The 18,182-nt window shown below is 39.0% G+C and overlaps 1 protein-coding gene across 2 annotated transcripts; it reads left to right on the plus strand.

The window, feature by feature from the left end:
* The first annotated feature begins 1,899 nt into the window (after nucleotides 1-1,899).
* ppp1r21 (protein phosphatase 1, regulatory subunit 21) lies at nucleotides 1,900-17,670 on the plus strand. Of its 2 annotated transcripts, none has more exons than XM_059359522.1 (22): nucleotides 1,900-2,606; nucleotides 4,643-4,711; nucleotides 5,228-5,374; nucleotides 5,554-5,655; nucleotides 5,758-5,922; nucleotides 6,010-6,068; nucleotides 6,415-6,509; nucleotides 6,765-6,817; nucleotides 7,207-7,356; nucleotides 7,488-7,589; nucleotides 7,676-7,764; nucleotides 7,970-8,106; nucleotides 8,387-8,479; nucleotides 9,418-9,545; nucleotides 10,163-10,312; nucleotides 11,586-11,678; nucleotides 12,514-12,768; nucleotides 13,167-13,202; nucleotides 13,762-13,878; nucleotides 14,516-14,614; nucleotides 14,715-14,843; nucleotides 16,063-17,670. In XM_059359522.1, exons 1-22 carry the CDS (start codon nucleotides 2,547-2,549, stop codon nucleotides 16,090-16,092), a joined length of 2,358 nt encoding a protein of 785 aa, XP_059215505.1. In that variant the 5' UTR covers nucleotides 1,900-2,546; the 3' UTR covers nucleotides 16,093-17,670. The 2 variants fall into 2 exon arrangements, with proteins under 2 accessions (XP_059215505.1, XP_059215506.1); XM_059359523.1 differs by having other exon boundaries at nucleotides 5,228-5,344.
* The last annotated feature ends 512 nt before the right edge of the window (nucleotides 17,671-18,182 follow it).

An 18,182-nucleotide genomic window follows, 5' to 3' on the forward strand; every position in this document is an offset into this window, starting at 1 on the left:
TGACCTTGTTTTTTTTAATGCAACCCATACCACATTCAAAGTGAGCAGTAAATAATTCAGCAGTGACATCACAGCACTTAACTGTAAATGGCATTAGGTCTAGTTAAAAAGAGTGTATCTCTATTATCTGTCATACTAATATCATATTCAGACCTCTCTATAATGACCTGTAAAAACAGATGTACACAAGGGTACAATATATTACAGTATGTATTTTGGAGAACAGTAGCCTATATAACTAATGTATGTATTTTTTTTATATTTGATTTCCCCATATTCATTTGTGATGATTTTTATCCAAGCATATACTGTGTATACATATCAAAAGTGTGCAAAAGTTATTTATTACAAGTAGGTGTTACAGGTCAAAATACTAAAGTTATCAAATATTAAAGTAATCATTATGTAGAATTATCACTTTCAGAGCGTCATATTAATTATACATAATAATGTTATTGGAATATTATTATTGATTCATTAACTACTTAAATGCATTTCTTGGTAATTTGATATAAAAATGTATTCAATTTTATTCAATAAATATATTTTACCTGTATCTGCTGAACCTGCAAAGAACTGCTGAACCTTTTCTGATAGAAGTAGTGGTCAAATACTTTGAAATACTTTATTACAAGGTTAGTTCATAAGTACATAAACCATTATGTAACAAAAATATAAAAAGTACTTATCATGAAGAATTGACAAGTTTCAAGTTCATTATTTTCGTGTACTCAACTATTACAAGAGGCAGTAGGTGGTAAGGAAAATCTTTGATGTCATACTCTTTCCAACAATGGTTGATAGATATGTTTTTTAAAAAGAAAATTACTTAAGTAAAAACAAAATTTGAATCTTAAAGGGTAAATAAATGAAAAAATTAAATTAAACTAAAGGCTTCAAATATAAACAGAAATAAAATTGAAAATTAAATTATATAAATATATGTAGACAGATTTATATTAGACCTACTCTATCTTGACCATTTCAGTGTCATATTATTTCATATAATCATGTTATTACAATATTATTATTGATTCATTAACTACTTCAATACACTACTATAAAATAGTTTAATATACAAACAAAAATATCATATTGTATTTGTTGACCATGTGTTTTGAGCTGAACCTGCAAAGTCATTTTATTTTTTTCAGGGGGTTTCAACAATACAGAGGCAAGCTTTGATACAAAAACATTGTAAAGTGTACATAAATTCAAAGTTTTTAGCTTAGCTTAGCTTTCATGTTGCTAGATTTCTTAATAGACTTAATATATTGTTTGGTTTCATTTTCAAAGACAAGAAAGAGAGGTTTTTGATTAACGTAACGACATTTATGGATATGTCATTTGGCTAACTGTATCATGAGATTGATGATATAGTATTGCTTTTCTTTTGCAAAAGGAAAGTCAGTGAAACCAAACAGTATATGTTAAAAAGCACAGGGACAAATGAGGCTCAATCGAAAAAGAAATCAGGTTACAAATATCTTCCCATAATTTAGTTGAGAAAGGGCAAGACCAAAATAAAAAAACTAGAAAAACATCTTCAGGGTGTCCTTCACAGACCAGTTTAGGTCTATGTCTTTCTTAAATCGTTGTAAAAAAAAAAACTTTAGATGGGTAAATTCTGTGAATTATCTGAAAAGATACTTCTTTAACCTTATTATTGATTATATATATAGGAGGTAAATTCCAGATCTTTTTCCAGTTAAGGTTATTAATAAGGTTATTCCAATAGGTTGTTACATATGGAGTTGATACGACTTCTTTCCGAAATAAAGAGCATATATTACCGCTACTATTGCGTGTAACCTGCAAAGTAATGCACAACAAACACTGTGAGATTAATCCAATTCGTTCCTCGATTCCTTCCAACGCTAGACGGCGCCCTGCAGCTCTGCTCCTCTGTGTTTCCTGAACTCTGACCTCGGGGCTTGTGTCTGTGGTCGGCTCTCATTCGAGGAAGATTTTGCTGGTTGGAAAATGAAAGTATTCCTCCAGATGAATGGATTGTCAGCGCCGTTTGACTAGCTGAGCAGCGGCTACACTCCCTCCGTAATACGATTTGCGGTCGTAGCGGGTCACACGGCTGCTGTCACATAACATGACCTACATGTGTGAGTCGGTGTCGGGATTTGTTTTGCTACATAGCTAGTTAGCTGTTGGCTAGCCAGCTAGCTAGCAAGCTAACAGTGCTAACTCAAAAAAGCGTTGCTGTCAAGTCAGATTAACATCCGGCTTCAGTGTAACGTTAGCGTTAAATCAGATGACTACCAACCACTTCTTTCTCTAGGACTCATGACCGCCCCTCTGTGACAATGTTTTCGATGTTAGTTTTACCAAGAAACGAAATAAGCCGCCTACTAGCCGTACTTAGTTATAACGGTGAATTAGCTAACCTGAGCTAGCCAGGTATTAGCTCACCGTGTCCACCAACATCCAAGCAGCCGACAGTGTGAAGAGCAAGCTAACTGTTCACCCAGCAGCTAGTCGGGCTAGCGAGCATACCGTTTTTTAGCATCAACGGGATAACGTTTCCAGCGAGAATGGCTAACGTTACAGACCTGCAAGCAAAATACAGCAAGCTGGCGCAGGAGTACTCCAAGGTAAAACACTTGTTCGCCCATTCAATTTTAACCCACTGGAGTCCATGTGTTTATTGAAAATACACGTTTTATTTACAGTAATAACTTTATTTATATATGGTATGTAGACAAGCTGAGAGAGCCGGTTAAAGTTCAATAATAGGTTTCTAGACCATTTTTAAATTGTGAATTTCTTTCTACAATGAAAACTTACTATTTTTAATTTACATGCAAATCGACTGTTTTGTAGTTGTATTATTTATTATTATTTCTGCTGTTTTTGTGTATAAATGGTAAAAAAAAAAAAAAATGGTACATTTCCAAAGACACCTGTGTCTTTTGTTTGTATTTTCGGTTTCTGGCAGCTTTATACTTTGATAATTAAAATAAAATGAAAAATCTGACTGATAGCCAAGTTTGTGTCGAGAAAAAGGAGCCATGCATTTGATGTAAGGACAAACTGAAAGATGCTAAACAGAGACAGAAACGAATGCATAGGAAGTTGACAAATTTCTACCAAAATCTCATGGACTTCAGAGGTTTAATAAAGTAAATATAGTCGTCATTGTTAAATGCAGCAATTGACAAAGCTTGAGGTCCGAAGCTCCCAATGTGTTATTAGCATTAGCCGCCTTCTGTATCAATATGCATCTGTTATCAATTACTTAGACCAGGGATGGGCAACTTAAATGCTGGAGGGGGCCACAATTTTTCATCGACACTACCACAGGGCCACATATAGGACCGTGCACTTAACCAGATATGATGAAACTGCAATTTTAAATATGTTTACAGTGCAGTAACTTAACATATTTCATGCTCAAATGCATGTATAACACTATAAATAGGAAAACAAAAGGTTTGAAGCAAATAAAAAATAACCACTTAGTGTGATTTCTTTTTTTTTCAATGCAAGAGCAGCAGACCAACATTAATGCAAGAAGTAATTTTGTGAATTTTACACTGCACTTTTAAGATTTCATGCTCAAATGCATGTCGTTGTACTGAGGGCCACTTCAAGAGAGGGTGCGGGCCGTATGCGGTCCCTGGGCCTCCAGTTGCCCATCCCTGACTTAGACATATTTACACATCCTGGACTTTACAGGGGTTGATGCAATGGTTGAAGCTGACCACGCAGTACCTCTTGTCATTGCAAAGATATAAACTCTGTGAGTTTAGTATTGGCTAATGCTAATGCACTCCAGTAAGTTAAATTAAAGCCCGGCAATAAATACTACCTTTATGAAGGTTATGTTGTTTGAGAGCTGTTTATTCAACTACATGAACTTTGTGGTAATTTTTAATAGAAACGCCTCTAATTCAAGAGTTCAACAGCCCCACAAACCACAACCTTCAAAATGACAAATCAACATGACTCTTGGTTTCAACAAAAACTTGAACTTTCTAAAATTCTTAGGCTTAAATTTATTGGGATAAAAAGATGGAGTAGGCATGATCGTAAAAAATATATGCAGCATATAGACCAGATATTTCATAGGATTGTGGTTATCATGGAGTGCTCTTATTGAATGTTATGAGTTTACTGCAGTATGTGTTAAAAAAGTAAGCTGTGTTCAAGAGCCATCTTCATTGTTAATGGTTAATTTGTTAACGAGTCACAGGTTGTTGACAGTAAAGCCTTTGAGTGTGCATTTTCTCTGTGCGGCCTTTGTTTCTGTGTCAGCTGACAGCACGGGGAGTTTGTGCCATTTCCTGTTCAACTCTGATCTCCCTGTTAGCCAAGCACCATATCCTGCTCAGGAAGTGCTGACTATGAAGCTGTCACACAAACTGCTGTTATGCTTAATTAAGCATGTGTTAAAAGTCCACTGGCTATACAGCAAAGAGTTATAATTAGTCAGGTGACTCTTTATTCTGTACAGAATTGGATGAGAAAGCAGCCACAACATAATTGAATGTCAGATTTGTTTATTTGTGTAAAGACAAATGATTTTCGCTTAAGATGTAGCATATACACAGCCATTGCATATTAAGTACTTTATCAAGGATAACATTTTATTTTGCATGTCTATCTCATCCTCTATATGTTCTCACAGCTCCGTGCCCAGAACCAGGTGCTGAAGAAAGGCGTTGTGGATGAACAGGCCAACTCTGCCTCATTTAAGGTAAAATGACATAGAAAACAAAAAAAAACATTCTTATGATCCACAGCTGTTATTTGATTCCAGATTATGTTTTCAAATTTTACACTTTAAAGTTGTTTTTAATTATTTATCAGTTCCTTTTCAAAATCCACATGATCCACTCTTTCGGCATATATCAGCATAAATTAGATCCACCACACAGCACTTATTTCAAGTCATTTCATGGTTCTGCAGTAGTGCAAGATGAATCCAGAATTAATAAGGATCCAGAATAAATATAGCGGATACACTGCAACTATTAACAAATCCAGATGGTCAGCTACTTATTGCAAAGTTGCTATAGTTATGCGGAAGTTGCACAATGTCAGTTCTGCCATATTTACCAGGGAGCCTTTTTTTCAGTCAAAGCAAGCTCTGCAATACTGTATAGAGTGACGGCAGTATAATTTAGAGTTAGTGATTTGCTTAATGTGCTAGTTGGTGAAAAACACATACAGCAAGTTCATATACGACACATGTTTGTCATGTCCTGAACAGGAACAGCTGAAGCAGCGGGACCAGAGCCTGAGGAAGCAGGAGCAGGAGATGGACAGTCTCAGCTTCAGGAATCAACAGCTGGCCAAAAGGGTGGAGCTGCTGCAAGAGGAGCTCACTGTCAGTGAAGCCAAGGGCAAAAAGGGGAAGGTGATCATGAGGGAAAATAAGGGAGAGGCTATACAGTTTGGAAGAAGCAACAGGATGTATTCACATAACCATAGAGTTAATCTGACAGCAAAAACATGAATTTAAAGAGTGATTATGCAATTTAAAAGCTCAATAATTAGTGTAATTTCCACTAATTAATTCATCTTTACCTCCTCTAGAGTAAAGCAGACTCTCCCTCACAGCATGGTCTGGAGACACAGAGTGTTTTTGACGAGGTCCTGCAGAAAAAGATTGAAGAAAATGAGCGACTTCATATCCAAGTAAGCCGCTGCACTGTGTGTGTATATTGGTCTGTATATGCAGTAAATGTACTGCTGAGGCCATGCATGTGATTGCTCTGTTTTCCGCTTGTTACACATTAGTTTTATGAAGCAGATGAGCAGTACAGGAGGCAGGAGGCCGAGCTCACAACACGACTACAAGAGCTGGAAAAAGACTCTGAGCAGCACCAGGCTGTTGTAGATGGACTCACCACAAAGTATATGGAAACGATTGAGCGGCTGCAGAGTGACAAAGCACGTTTAGAGGTGAGGAGAAGGATTAAGTACATTATGTACTTGTATGTCTTAACAAATTGTACTAAAGTGTGTTTATTTGTTTCGTTCTTCTGACAGGTGAAAGCACAGACTCTGGAGAGGGAAGCAAAAGAGTGCAGAATGCGAACAGAAGAGTGGTACATTATGTTTTTGTTCATGGTTTATGTATAATCCATCAACATGGTGTCAGAAAACCAAAAAGGGTTATTTGCATATAATAAGCCCTGAACACATACTATATGTAGTTGCAGCACAGTACAGGTAAACTCCACTGGTGAATACACACAAGAAAGTGTCAAAAACTGGGAAACTGTCATACCAGGACTCTGACTGTGTTGTGATTTATTTATTTTTTGACATAAACCTTGGGAATATCAATTCACTTTATTCATGCTGTGATTCTCAAACCCAATTAAAACTGATTTGCTTGGTAAAATGCATAATTTAATCAAACTTTTTTTTTTTTTTACTCTTTTTCTGCAGTCAGCAGCAGTTGAGGCGGTGCCAGTCAGAGCTGAACAGACAGGTGAAACAAAGCAGCAGTGTTATCCAGGAGAAAGTGCCCTTCAATGACACCAGTGAGTATTTGGCGCTGAGCCACTCGCATAAAGGTGATCTGCTATAGAGCAGACATCTATCTGAGAACATTTATGTCTTCGTCACTGATACCATAACAGCATTCTGCCCAGGAGTAAACAATGTAATGCTACACCAAACTGTAATATTGCACGCAAGGAGGCAGGAGGCTAACCCGTTTAAGCTATGTTTGTCGAGTCAATAAGTTCAGTGCAGGGACTGCTCTGGTTTAACTGCTTTTCCCTCCTATCCTGCAGAATTTAGTGACTACAACAGCCTAAATGTGCCACCACACAATCGAAGGCACCAGGTAAGTGAGAAAAACAACCTCTATTTTTTATAGAGAAGATTTTTTTTTATCTTCTAAAGACGATTCTTTTGTCATTTAGTATTGCAGCTTCTTCACTGTTGTCTAAAATTCTAACAATAACATTGTACATATACCGTTTTCGTTTATTAACCAATAGCTCAGGATTTTTACCTAACAACATTTTTGCTTAAATATGACCTTAATTATAAATAACTTATCAAAAATAGTTGTGTGACAATTTTCTTTTTAATGACTTATCAATTAATCACGTCATTGTTTGGCAGAAAAACATAACATATTTCACAAGTTTTGTTCATCCAGCTCAATTTCCTCAGAGAATGGACTAAAACATTAAGTGTGTGGGTTGTGTGTTCTCTCTGTGGTTCTAGCTGAAAGCCCGGGATGTGGCAGGTCAGGCCCTGAGCTTTATTCAGGACCTGGTGGCTGCTCTGTTGAACTTCCACTCCTACACAGAGCAGAGAGTGCACATCTATCCCCTGGACTCCTCCATTGAACCCATCTCCCCGCTCAACCAGAAGGTGAGGCACTTGTACGCAAGAAGCACATCACTGATATACAATAACTCCAACTATAACTAAACTGAGTGTTTAATGTATGAAATATGTCTCTAGGCAGTGTGCAAACTAAAATGCATGATTCCTCTCTCTAGTTTTCTCAGTATCTACATGAGAATGCAGCCTATGTGCGCCCCCTGGAGGACAGCTTTCTGCAGTTACACCAAAGCATCACAGAGGACACAGTCACAGTACTGGTGAGTGTTTTATTTTTTGACATGGATATTGTGTGGGCTCGTTGCATAGCCACCCACTTATTGTGCCTTTTTTTCTTGAATTGAAGGAGACTGTGGTCAAGCTGAAGAGCTTTGCTGATAATTTCTCCTCATACACCCACTTTCTGCAAAAGATTCTTCCCTACCAGCTGAAAAGGTCAGTGGTGTGTGTGTGTGTGTGTGTGTGTGTGTGTGTGTGTGTGTGTGTGTGTGTGTGTGTGTGTGTGTGTGTGTCTGTGTGTGTGTGTGTCTGTGTGTCTGTGTGTCTGTGTGTCTGTCTGTGTGTCTGTGTGTCTGTGTGTGTAAGAGAGATAGAGAAATGGAGTGGAGGAGGCCGTATTGATCTTCTCTTTTCTTTTCAGCCTGGAAGAAGAGTGCGATACACCTCTTTGTACTGCTGCCCTTACTGCGAAAAACCAGGAGTTGCAGAGTGACATGAAGAGAGTCACTTCTGTGTTTGAGAAGCTGCAGAGCTACATTAACCTTTTGGCCTTACCCAGTGAGTTAACACAGAAAATACACACCACACGTCGCAGACTAGTTCATACAGCAGATATTTTTAGAGATGGGCTCTAAGCTTAAATGCGATCCGTTGTGCTTTTCCTTATTTTTGTAATATAGTGTTACAGTGTTGGGTTTTGAAATTATACATGGCCAAAGCGGGTAAACATTCTTAAAAGTAAGCTCTGTAAGGCAAAACACATTTCTGTTTTTGGAAATAACAGGTACTCTGAATGATGCCGTATGCTTGTTTAACAAACATGTACCATGTGTCTCAGGTGTTCGACAGGATGCCATGCCACAGAGCAGCACCTCGGCTGTCTTCACCCAGCTGGCTGCCTGCCTACACAGTCTTCACGATGCCATTAAAGGTGAGCAGCACCAGGAGCCTTTTTTTAACTCCATTCACAACCAGAATGACAACAGCACAAACGTTCCCTGATGTAACCACCAACCAATGCTGTTGCCATTCATAAAAGTCATTTTCATGGCAACATCTACCAGCCAAGTTTTTGAAGATCCAGAGACTTCTATCTAGCATCTATCACACCATGATGCCAAATGGAAGTATAAAATGAATGTTCTCTATTAGAGAATAGTCACTTATGTGTCCAGCTGACACATTTAGCTGAGTGGACATGTGTGAATGTAATAAGGATTATTGTCCTGGTTCTTGTGGGAATTAATGTGATTGATTCATTTTTATGATACGAATGCCATTATTACTTCTTCTTATTGAGTCTTCATCGATTCCTGGTTAATTTTCTTTGTAGGTAAAAAGTAGGCCTACACAGGTTTTCAGCGTCAACACACTTGAACCTAAACGTGTAGATGAAACAAGGAATTATTTGTACAGCATTTGTTTTCATTTTGGTTTTCATAGGCAGGTAAGAAACTTGAGAACCATAGGAAATTATAAAAAGCGATGTCAACTCTATGCTTGAAATTAATCCCTGTTTTGTACCGTTTCTCCCTCTCCACTCCTTCTAAAGTTTCCAGCAGTATAGACACATGAATCTGACTTCATTGTACAACTGTCAGAAAAACATACAGACATTGATAAAGTAATAAATAAGCTGAGGCATTCGGTTCGTGATTCCCATCACTATTGTACTCAAATATTTAGTTTTACAAAATGAAATTAAATCTGTTTCATGTCATTTACAAACAAACCAGCGAGGGAGCATCACAAAACGGCCGCCTTTTAATCTGAAAATATGATGATGAAAATGTCATGTAGCTGCTGAAGCTACAAGATGGGATACAAAGCCTAAATATGCTATAAATGCTTCTCCTGCTGTGTGTCCAGAGATGTCAAAGCACTACAACCAGAAGGCCAGCTTAGAGCAGGAGCTCCCCACCGTCACCCAGAAGCTCTGTACCACCACGGAGTGCCTGCTCGGATCTTTGGGGTCTCTGACCAGCAACACCGGCAAGGTACGGTCAGCAGGGGGCAGGCAGCAGCCACGTTTATTTTCTCTATATTCCATGTTCAAACAGTGCATGTTCTTCTTAGCTGTAATGCACAAAAGCTCTATTGCAAATAGCAGTGAGATTTCAATACAACTGGATAATGTTGGTAGTTTTGCCACCAAAGAACGACAGGACTCAGGTGGGAAGTGGTTAAATGTGCAGAGATACTGTCCAACTCACAGTATGTCCAGCTGCTCCCCAGTCAGAGTAAAGAGATAAATGATTTCTGTTTGTGAATCAAGTGAAGCGTTGGCTGAGATGTGTCTGCTGATGGGAGGCGCGGTCCGGTGGGTTGCAGTGCTGAATAACACGCTGGCACACGATGTGTGGAGTGAGCAGCGTTTTGAGAGCGATCATCTCTGCAGGCAAAAACCTTAATTGCTCAGACATTTATCATCCCGGACACTTGGTGGTGTAATCATCTCTCTGCTGTAAACACACTGGTTAATTTGAGGCGAAACAGAATGCTGAGTATCTGTATTGAGATATGTAGGCATAATTAGTGTTTCTTTAGCTAAAGAGGTTGCAACGATCTCTTTTATTTTAATGATGTGAGATTTTATGTCACTGTTTTGTTGCAGATTGCCACTTTCTTCAGCAACAACTTGGACTTTTTCACATCACCAGGCTACAGTCCAAGAGGCAGCACAGTAACCCTCAACCCCTTGCAAGCAGAAAGTATGCTGGCCAACAAAAAGAAAGCAGCTACCTATATCCATACTATCAAAAAGGTTGGTATATGCTTAAATCTGATGGTTATTCCCAGGTCATAGCTCATGACAAACTGACAGAGCCTTTGCAGTGAGAGCCCCCAGACATCTTTTTAACCACCTTCGTGTATATTTCATGTTTCATTTGGTTTTATCTCTCTGCTCTTGCTATTTTAGGTTCTGTCTACTTTTGTCAGTGTTTTATTGCATCTGTTTTTTATGACTCCATTTCTGTTTTTCCTTTGCTTTTATTCTTTGTTTTATTCTTTTTCTTTTTCATGGGAAGGACTTAAGGCACATAGAATGTATAAAAGAAGTGGAAGTAGCCTTTCTGATATAACCCATTTGGACTACGTTTTTCAAGCCTCAAGTTTGACATTTTGGCCGTCGCCATCAATGGCCTTATTTGGACAAGAGGATGGATCTGACTGGGAATTCAGACGCTAAGTAACCAGCTAACACTCTAGCTAGCTAGCGTGGTCACCAAGGTGCAGCTGTAATTCACATTAACTGATTTTAATTGCAGTGCTTATTTGGCTTACAAAAACAGGCTTACCAAAAAAACAACAGACTCTTAAAGTGTCTTTAAGTACATCCAAATGCTGAAGAAGACATTTTTAGATGACCAGAAAACCAGAAAGTAATTTTCATGAACTGAAAACGCACAGTGAAAGGGTTTAAAGTTCTAAAACAAAAACACAGACAACACCCAAAAACAAGTTCATGGTTATTTTACACATGGATCTGTACTTAAAATGGATCTGTACTACAAAATTAAAATCAAATCAAAATTCCTTTATTTATCCCCGAGCAGAAATTCAGTTAGTCTGGTAGAATCTCTGGAAGAATTAGACAGCCTGATGGCAGACTGATAAAACATCTGCAGCATCTTATTACAGATGTCAAGAGATCTGAGTCTGTGTTTAGGGACCAGTCCAATTTGTTATCCAGGTATATGAACATCATGCTCTATTGATAAAGACTTGAAACAAGTGATTGAAACCCTAAACTCTTTTAGTAAATTTTTACTGAAGTAATAGTAGTAAAAGTGAGACGTTGGGTCATTTTCTCACAGACTTTTATTCAATTCTTTTTGCAGCCAGTGTAGTCGCCCCCTGCTGGCCATTAGAATGTATGCTAGTTTGAGGCAGTTACGCATGGCTTTACTTTTCAGACCAAGAGGCTATTTCGACTTCTTTTATACAGTTTATGGTTGAGAAAAGTGCCTATATATATTAAGTATCACATGCATGTTTTTTTAAGTTAATAAAGGCTTTTTTGTTTCTTGATTCAGGCCAGGCAGCAGTCTGTTCCATACAGAGAAGCCCTGTCAAACCGTCGTATCCTCACCAGCTCCACAGAGAGCAGAGAAGGTCTCACTCAGCAGGTACTCAGCTCAAACACTCTTTCTATAAACCATTTCTGTTGGTAGGAAGATTTTCCTAATCATTTTCAAAGAGACACTCAGCACTATGTGTACAATGTGACCACGCATGAGTCACTGCGACATTCAGGTTTGGTTGCCCTGAAGGCAGGGGTATAATAACAAAAATGGTTCCACATGGGGTTTTGTTTGTTGTGCCAACAGAACAACACCATCAATAGTTTCTGGGAAAATACAGGGATATGGAAAATGCTGGTTGCAGACGTGCAAAAATCTCTGTGTTAAAATGATACATCACAGTCTTGTGATATTTTGGACGTGTTGCAGACAGTCCCTCTTAAGAGACAGGGTGTGAAGAATTGGCCAGTGAGCCTCTGCATGTTCTGTCCTTAGCAAGTTCAAAGTATCTGTGTTGCTTCTTTTTTCTTTTGTAAATGTGCTCCTTGATCCATATCAACCTACTTCAGTTTGTCACTTCGGCACCAAGTGTACCATTAAACACAAAGTCACTGTTATTATTGTTAAAAGACAGGGATTATTGGGATTTTGCCATCTGAGCCTCCAAGCTTTGGAAGGAACAACCCAAAGACCTAATTTTTCATGTTTTTTTTCTTTGTAAAAAAAACAAAACAGACAAATTTTAATCCCTTTAATTGGATTTAAAAGTGTGTTTTTAAATATGCTCCAAGATTGTATTGTTACAAACTGCTTTGTTATACAGTTTACACGTTTCTTCCTAAATACTGCTGCCCTTTCACCTCTCCCAACCTTGGATCAGCCCTCTTCCTCCCACAAGCTCACTGTCCACTCCTCTCCTCTCCCTGTTGGCGTCCTGCAGGTGCAGCAGAGCCAGGAGAAGATCGCTCGACTGGAGCAGGAGAAGGAGCACTGGCTCCTGGAGGCCCAGCTGGGGAAGGTGCGGTTGGAAAAGGAGAACCAGCGCATTTCGGACCTGGAAGCGCAGCTCGCCGCCGCTCTTGGGGGAAGTCCAAATTCTCAGCCAGCTGCAGCCAGCACACTCGCTCAGAGCCATGAGGAAGCAGAGACAGAGCAGAAGGCTGTGGGGAAAGAGACCACGCTGTGCACGAGCCTGGTACAGTCACTCTATTGGCTGCTGTTAGTTTTCGCTTGCCGAGGACATTTCCTGCCCATGGCACTGCTTTGCTTCAACAAAAGGAGTATTATCGTTCTTTTCTTGTAGCTCCCACGCTAAGCAAGTTTTTGCTTAATAAAACTCAGACTTCCAATGTGCTGATGTAGCAGAATGGAAGAATACTGTTGTTTATGCAAGTCAGTGCAGAGTTCACAGTGCAGTCACAACCCAGAGCAGTTTGACTCACTAGTCTCTGTACTACATGTGTTTTATTATCATCTCTTGCAAGTTTGCTAGTTTTTCTTTACAGTGTTAAAGACCTGTCTGTGCTTGAAGTGTATTTTATAACCTTTGATATATGAATGATTTTCCTGACATGTTTCTCTCTTTGTCACCAGGTTGGCATGTTGTGCACAACGCCTACAGTTGAGCATGTGAGTAGTGATGCACTTTACCGATTGATATATAAAACGATGAGTTTCTGAATTTAAATAGAAGAAAATACATCTTAAAAAATGATCTTGAATGTAATACTTGTCTAGGTAAAGGATGATATAAAAATTATCCTGGCCAAAATAATTGTGATGATATTATTCTGATAATCAAAAATTAAACAAATTCCACTTGATTTGAACTGGTGGGCTGTGGCCAAGTTAACTACTTTTAGTCAATTTGCTGGAGACTGTAGTTAAAAAATACAATCTAGTGTAAACAGCCAAACAGGATAGGAAGAGAGGGACCACCCTCGACAGTGCTAACATTATAACATTTGTGGTAATTCAAAATTAATCAAGGACTGTACGTGAGTGAGCTACAAAGATTTCTCAAGTCACCCATTATGATCGCAATTAATGTCCTGATAACGGAAAACGTATTGTGTGTTTTTTATTGTGATCTGTGATAAAATAGTATATCAACCCATCCATACTTGAAGTAAAAAAAAGTTAAAAAAAAACAATCTTATCAAGCTGGATGTTGTGTCTGTGTTTGCAGGTGGGAGACGAGGAGTCGAGGGAGCAGCTGATAAAGACTCACTACATGGCCAGAGTGGGAGAGCTCACCACCCAGCTCCAGATTTCAGACAGCAAAGCTGTGCACTTTCACTCAGAGGTGAAGCCCCAAACTAAACTGCTTCTAACAGCAAACAACTGACCTTTTCATGGCACGCAGCCTTTCTAACATGTCATCTGGGGAGAGATATGAAAATCTTACAACCTCCACTGAATGCCAAAATACATTCAGTGCAGAACAGTCACTTGCCCTGCTCCCTCATGTGCACTATTTTTGTCTGCTCCTTTAATTTGCTGGAGAGCATAGAAACTAAACCAGGAGTTAACCTTGTTTCTCTGTTCTTTCCTCTTTGTGCTTTGGAAGATGCTTTTTGAGTTCCATTATTACCAAGTGGCTTTTTTTACGGAGAGAGTGACATCTTGTATTTTTAGTATTACGCTGAGACTTGATCTGAATGTAGATACTCCTCTAAGTGACATCCGGTCGCATTTGTGACTAACTGGCATGTCAGTCATCCGCAGTTGGTATCGTAGCAACAGGGCTGCACCTGATCTTGAGTCAGTGTCTCAGGTATTAAACTGTCACTTTTTTCAGCCTGAGCATTTACCTTTGGTGTTGTCCTCAAATATGCCCATTACACAAAGAAATATCTCCCTTTTTCCCAGCTGAAAACAGGTCTGTAAAGTATGTTTGACATGGACAGCAGTTGCTTACTTTCCTTTTCCTCCCTTTCTAGTGTCGAGCTTTGGCCAAGAGATTAGCCATCGCAGAAAAATCACGGGAGACTCTGAGCGAGGAGGTTAAACTGGCTAATCAGAACATCACACGCTTGCAGGTAAATTGCAGTCTCATTAGCAAAGAGCTTCTTGTCTAAGTATAGGCATTAGCGTACTTCCAGCCCAGAAAACATTGTAACTGTGGTGTGTGTCATGCAGGATGAGCTGGCTACGACCAAGAGAAGCTACGAAGACCAGCTCAGCATGATGAGCGACCACCTGTGTAGTATGAATGAGACTTTGAGCAAGCAGAGGGAGGAAATCGACACGCTCAAACTGGGCAGCAAGGTACACCACTCGATTTTTATCCTTTTAAACTCAAGCTCTTGTCAGAATAGTTGCCTTTCAAAATGCAGTTTTGCTCTCAGGTGTGTTTTCAGCTGTCACATGCTGTCAGCCCCCATACGAATAAATCTAAAAGCTCTGTCATTAAAGAGGAGTGATACAAATCCAGTGGCTTCAGGGAGCGTGAAGGATCATTTTTAGGTTTGGCAGTGAAATGTGACGTTGTAAAGTTTTTGTCAGTTATGAGGTGAACTGGGGAGGTCATCGGCGGTGTTGTGGTTGCTGCCGGGCCTGATGGGAAAAGCACCTGCTGGAACCATCTGAAGAAGTCGTTAAGCTAAAGCCGCAGAAACAGAGGCCCGTTTATAAGCGTGCATGTTCCTGCTTGTGTGCACACAGAAGACTGCATGTTGGGAAGTTGCAGGACAGAACATGTTTGTGAGTTAAAGGTGGTGATTTTCTTTCGAAGGCCAGAGACCAGCCTCGGCATGTTTTTAGATTGCGAAACAGAATGCAGAACAGATCTGAGCTATCTCAACGGTACTAGCCCTCGTGCATCTCATTGAAAATAATTCAAATTAATATTATTTTCAGCTTTCACTGAGTTAAATATTTTACCTGATATCAGTCCTGGTTATCATTACCATTTTTAGAACCATTTTAAATTTACCACATTTTTTTTAATGAGAAATACAAAAAGATTTTTTAGGGAAAATGACATGTTAGGGCGATTTTGTTTTCAGTCTGGAGTGTGTCAGTTATGAGTCACAACATTGATGTTGATGTATTGCATCAAACACTGCAGTGCTCCATAAAACAGCTGCAATAATCCTAGTGAAAACCAGGAATGTATTTACCCCATAGGCGTAGAAAATGGCTCAATGGCTCAAAAAGCCAGGGCTCTAGACTGATTGCCTGATATAATGGAATGCATGGTTTAGTATTATAATATCTGTGGGATCAAAAGTTGGGATTTTAATTGAATTCAATGGGTCATTTTGTCCTTAAGGGTCTGAGTGTCTGTATTTTTGCTCCACGGTTTATTATAGACTTAGTATATGAGCTGAAGCAGAACATCCAAAATATTTAAAAAATATTTAAAAAAAAAAATCTTCTTAATCAGGCTCAAGGGTTAACATTTTGTACCAATCTTGGACATTACTTAACTTAATTTCTGCAGAAATGAGCTCATATTGTTTCATACTTTCTGTTTCCTCTCCAGGGAAATGCCAAAAAGAACAAAGGTCGCTAGAGCTGCCCTCGAAACTCTGGCTCCATTTTGGCATCACAAAGTTCACCCTGAGAGAAGATCTGGTCCGTGGAGCCTCCCAGCAGCATCCTGGTACCAACACTACCACTGTCACCAAACCACAGGACGGCTACATGAGCCTCAGATTCCTCCACCGTCAGGCAGTGGCAATACAAATAAACTTGTACGGAGGCTTAAACATGTTTGACTGAAGAAGCTTCTTTTTCCCCCCTCCTTTTCCTTGTCACAGCACCAGTTTTAACACAACCTGATTTGCTAAAAAAAATCTTTCTGAAACTGTAGCGGAAACTGCTGCTTGACCTTTTGGCCAAAGCAGGGTGGGACAGAATCGGCCTTTCCCTAAAAGGGACAGAGGAAGATGAACAGCGGGGACACTTGAAGTTGGCAATGCTCACTGAAGTCAAGACTTGAAGACCAAACCCTGTTGATCAGTGTGTGTACTTTTCCTGCTTTTAACGTACGTGTGAGAGCAAATGAAACTGCATTCTTATCGCTTATCTGTGGGTGCAGACGAATAGAGTAAATGTTGGTGTGGCTGCTGTATGTGTGCAGAGTGTTTTGTCATTGTGTGACTGTGGCACCGGGCTTTACAACATGTGAGTTTTACAGTTTGTTTTTGTTTTGTTTTTTAGATCCAATTTGAAATTATTTGTGAAAGTGGTTCAAAGGGTGTGTATGTCTACATACAGCTACAACACCTGCATATAACACAAGCTTCTGTAAAGAAGGGCTTTAAAACCTGAATGAACAACTAACAAAGACACACTTGAATTCATTCCTCCTTTTGGGAAATTTTCAGTCCTTAGGGAGTGGAGAAAAGACAAAAAGAAATGTCTGCCTTGAAGCACTGATTAACTGTGTTTACAGAGAAGAAAAGGGTAGGATGGACAAGTCAGAGCTCGTAAATGGTGTCAGTCTGTCTCTGTGAAGTTACTCTGTAACAATAGTCGTTTTTATCACCAAAGTACATGTGGATGTGCACTCAGTAGCCTGGTGTGGCACAACAGTCTCTAAATTCATGTTGTATTATCTATGGACAAAAAGGGTTAATATGAATATACACTCATTTGAAATCATGATATAATTGTACTGTATAATTTCTAAAAAAATATATATATACATATATATAACAAAGGCATTTATTCAGAGGTTACAATATTTTATTTTCCACAAAAATTGGAAAGTCTGCAGCTAGTTATCGTGTGTGTTTCCTGTAAGGCTGGAGAACTGGAAAGTGTCATGGAGGGGTTGGCCCATACTCGAAACTAGTGCTTAGACAACCTGATTCATGACTCATGGCAGAGTGCAGTTAAAAGTTTACAGTAAAAGAGAACTCTTTTTTGGCTTGTAGTGACATGAGGAATATGAAAGAAAAGCCCAGCAGTTATGAGCAGTTCACTAAAACCTCTTGTTTGCCAGTCTACACCTGCCAGCAAACCTTTGGATCATAAAGATTTGCCCCCCAAAACTGATTTAAACAAAAGTTGTATTCTCACATTGTAACCTGTTCAAAAGCACATATAAATATGTGAAACTAAATAATAAAAAGCTTGAACCACATTTAAACGCACCTGGTTATTAATGATTCTGTCTGACCTAACTTTGCGTGTTGCATTTCTGGGAGGTGCAGGAGACTGGGATTTTAAATTGCCTGTAATTTAAAAAAAAAAAAAAAAAAGCCAGTAACACACCCTAACCACTGGGAATGGGGCAGCACCACTGAACTGGACATATGAGAACTGGAAGATTACTGTTTGATGTCGTCACTTTGTTTTGGGAGGAAAAACATGTTGTGTCATTTTAGTTGAATTCATGATGCTTTCATGAACTCTTAGTACACTTCAGAGGTCAAAGCAGTAACAATAACCACTACTTAGCTGTGCACTCAAGAGCTTTTGACTAGTAATGACGAATGATAATAATTTGGTGGTTTTCATTCTTGTAATTTAAGAAGTGCAGAGGCTGCAGAATTACTATAAACACAGAAACAAGAAATGTGTGGTTGTGTCTAAAGTAAGGTAAAATTCACCCTTTTATTTAAGTCTATCCTTGTAACACTGCCTGCAGGTCAA

The sequence above is a fragment of the Centropristis striata genome, chromosome 20, assembly GCF_030273125.1.
Source record: "Centropristis striata isolate RG_2023a ecotype Rhode Island chromosome 20, C.striata_1.0, whole genome shotgun sequence".
In the NCBI taxonomy this organism is placed as follows: Eukaryota; Metazoa; Chordata; class Actinopteri; order Perciformes; family Serranidae; genus Centropristis; species Centropristis striata.

Excerpts from the sequence above, each read along its gene's own strand:
- ppp1r21 (XM_059359522.1), top strand. The coding sequence starts at position 2,547 with ATGGCTAACGTTACAGACCTGCAAGCAAAATACAGCAAGCTGGCGCAG. Across the intron at positions 7,357-7,487 it reads TCTCCCCGCTCAACCAGAAG|TTTTCTCAGTATCTACATGA; the intron begins GTGAGGCACTTG and ends TCCTCTCTCTAG. Across the intron at positions 13,203-13,761 it reads CAACGCCTACAGTTGAGCAT|GTGGGAGACGAGGAGTCGAG; the intron begins GTGAGTAGTGAT and ends CTGTGTTTGCAG.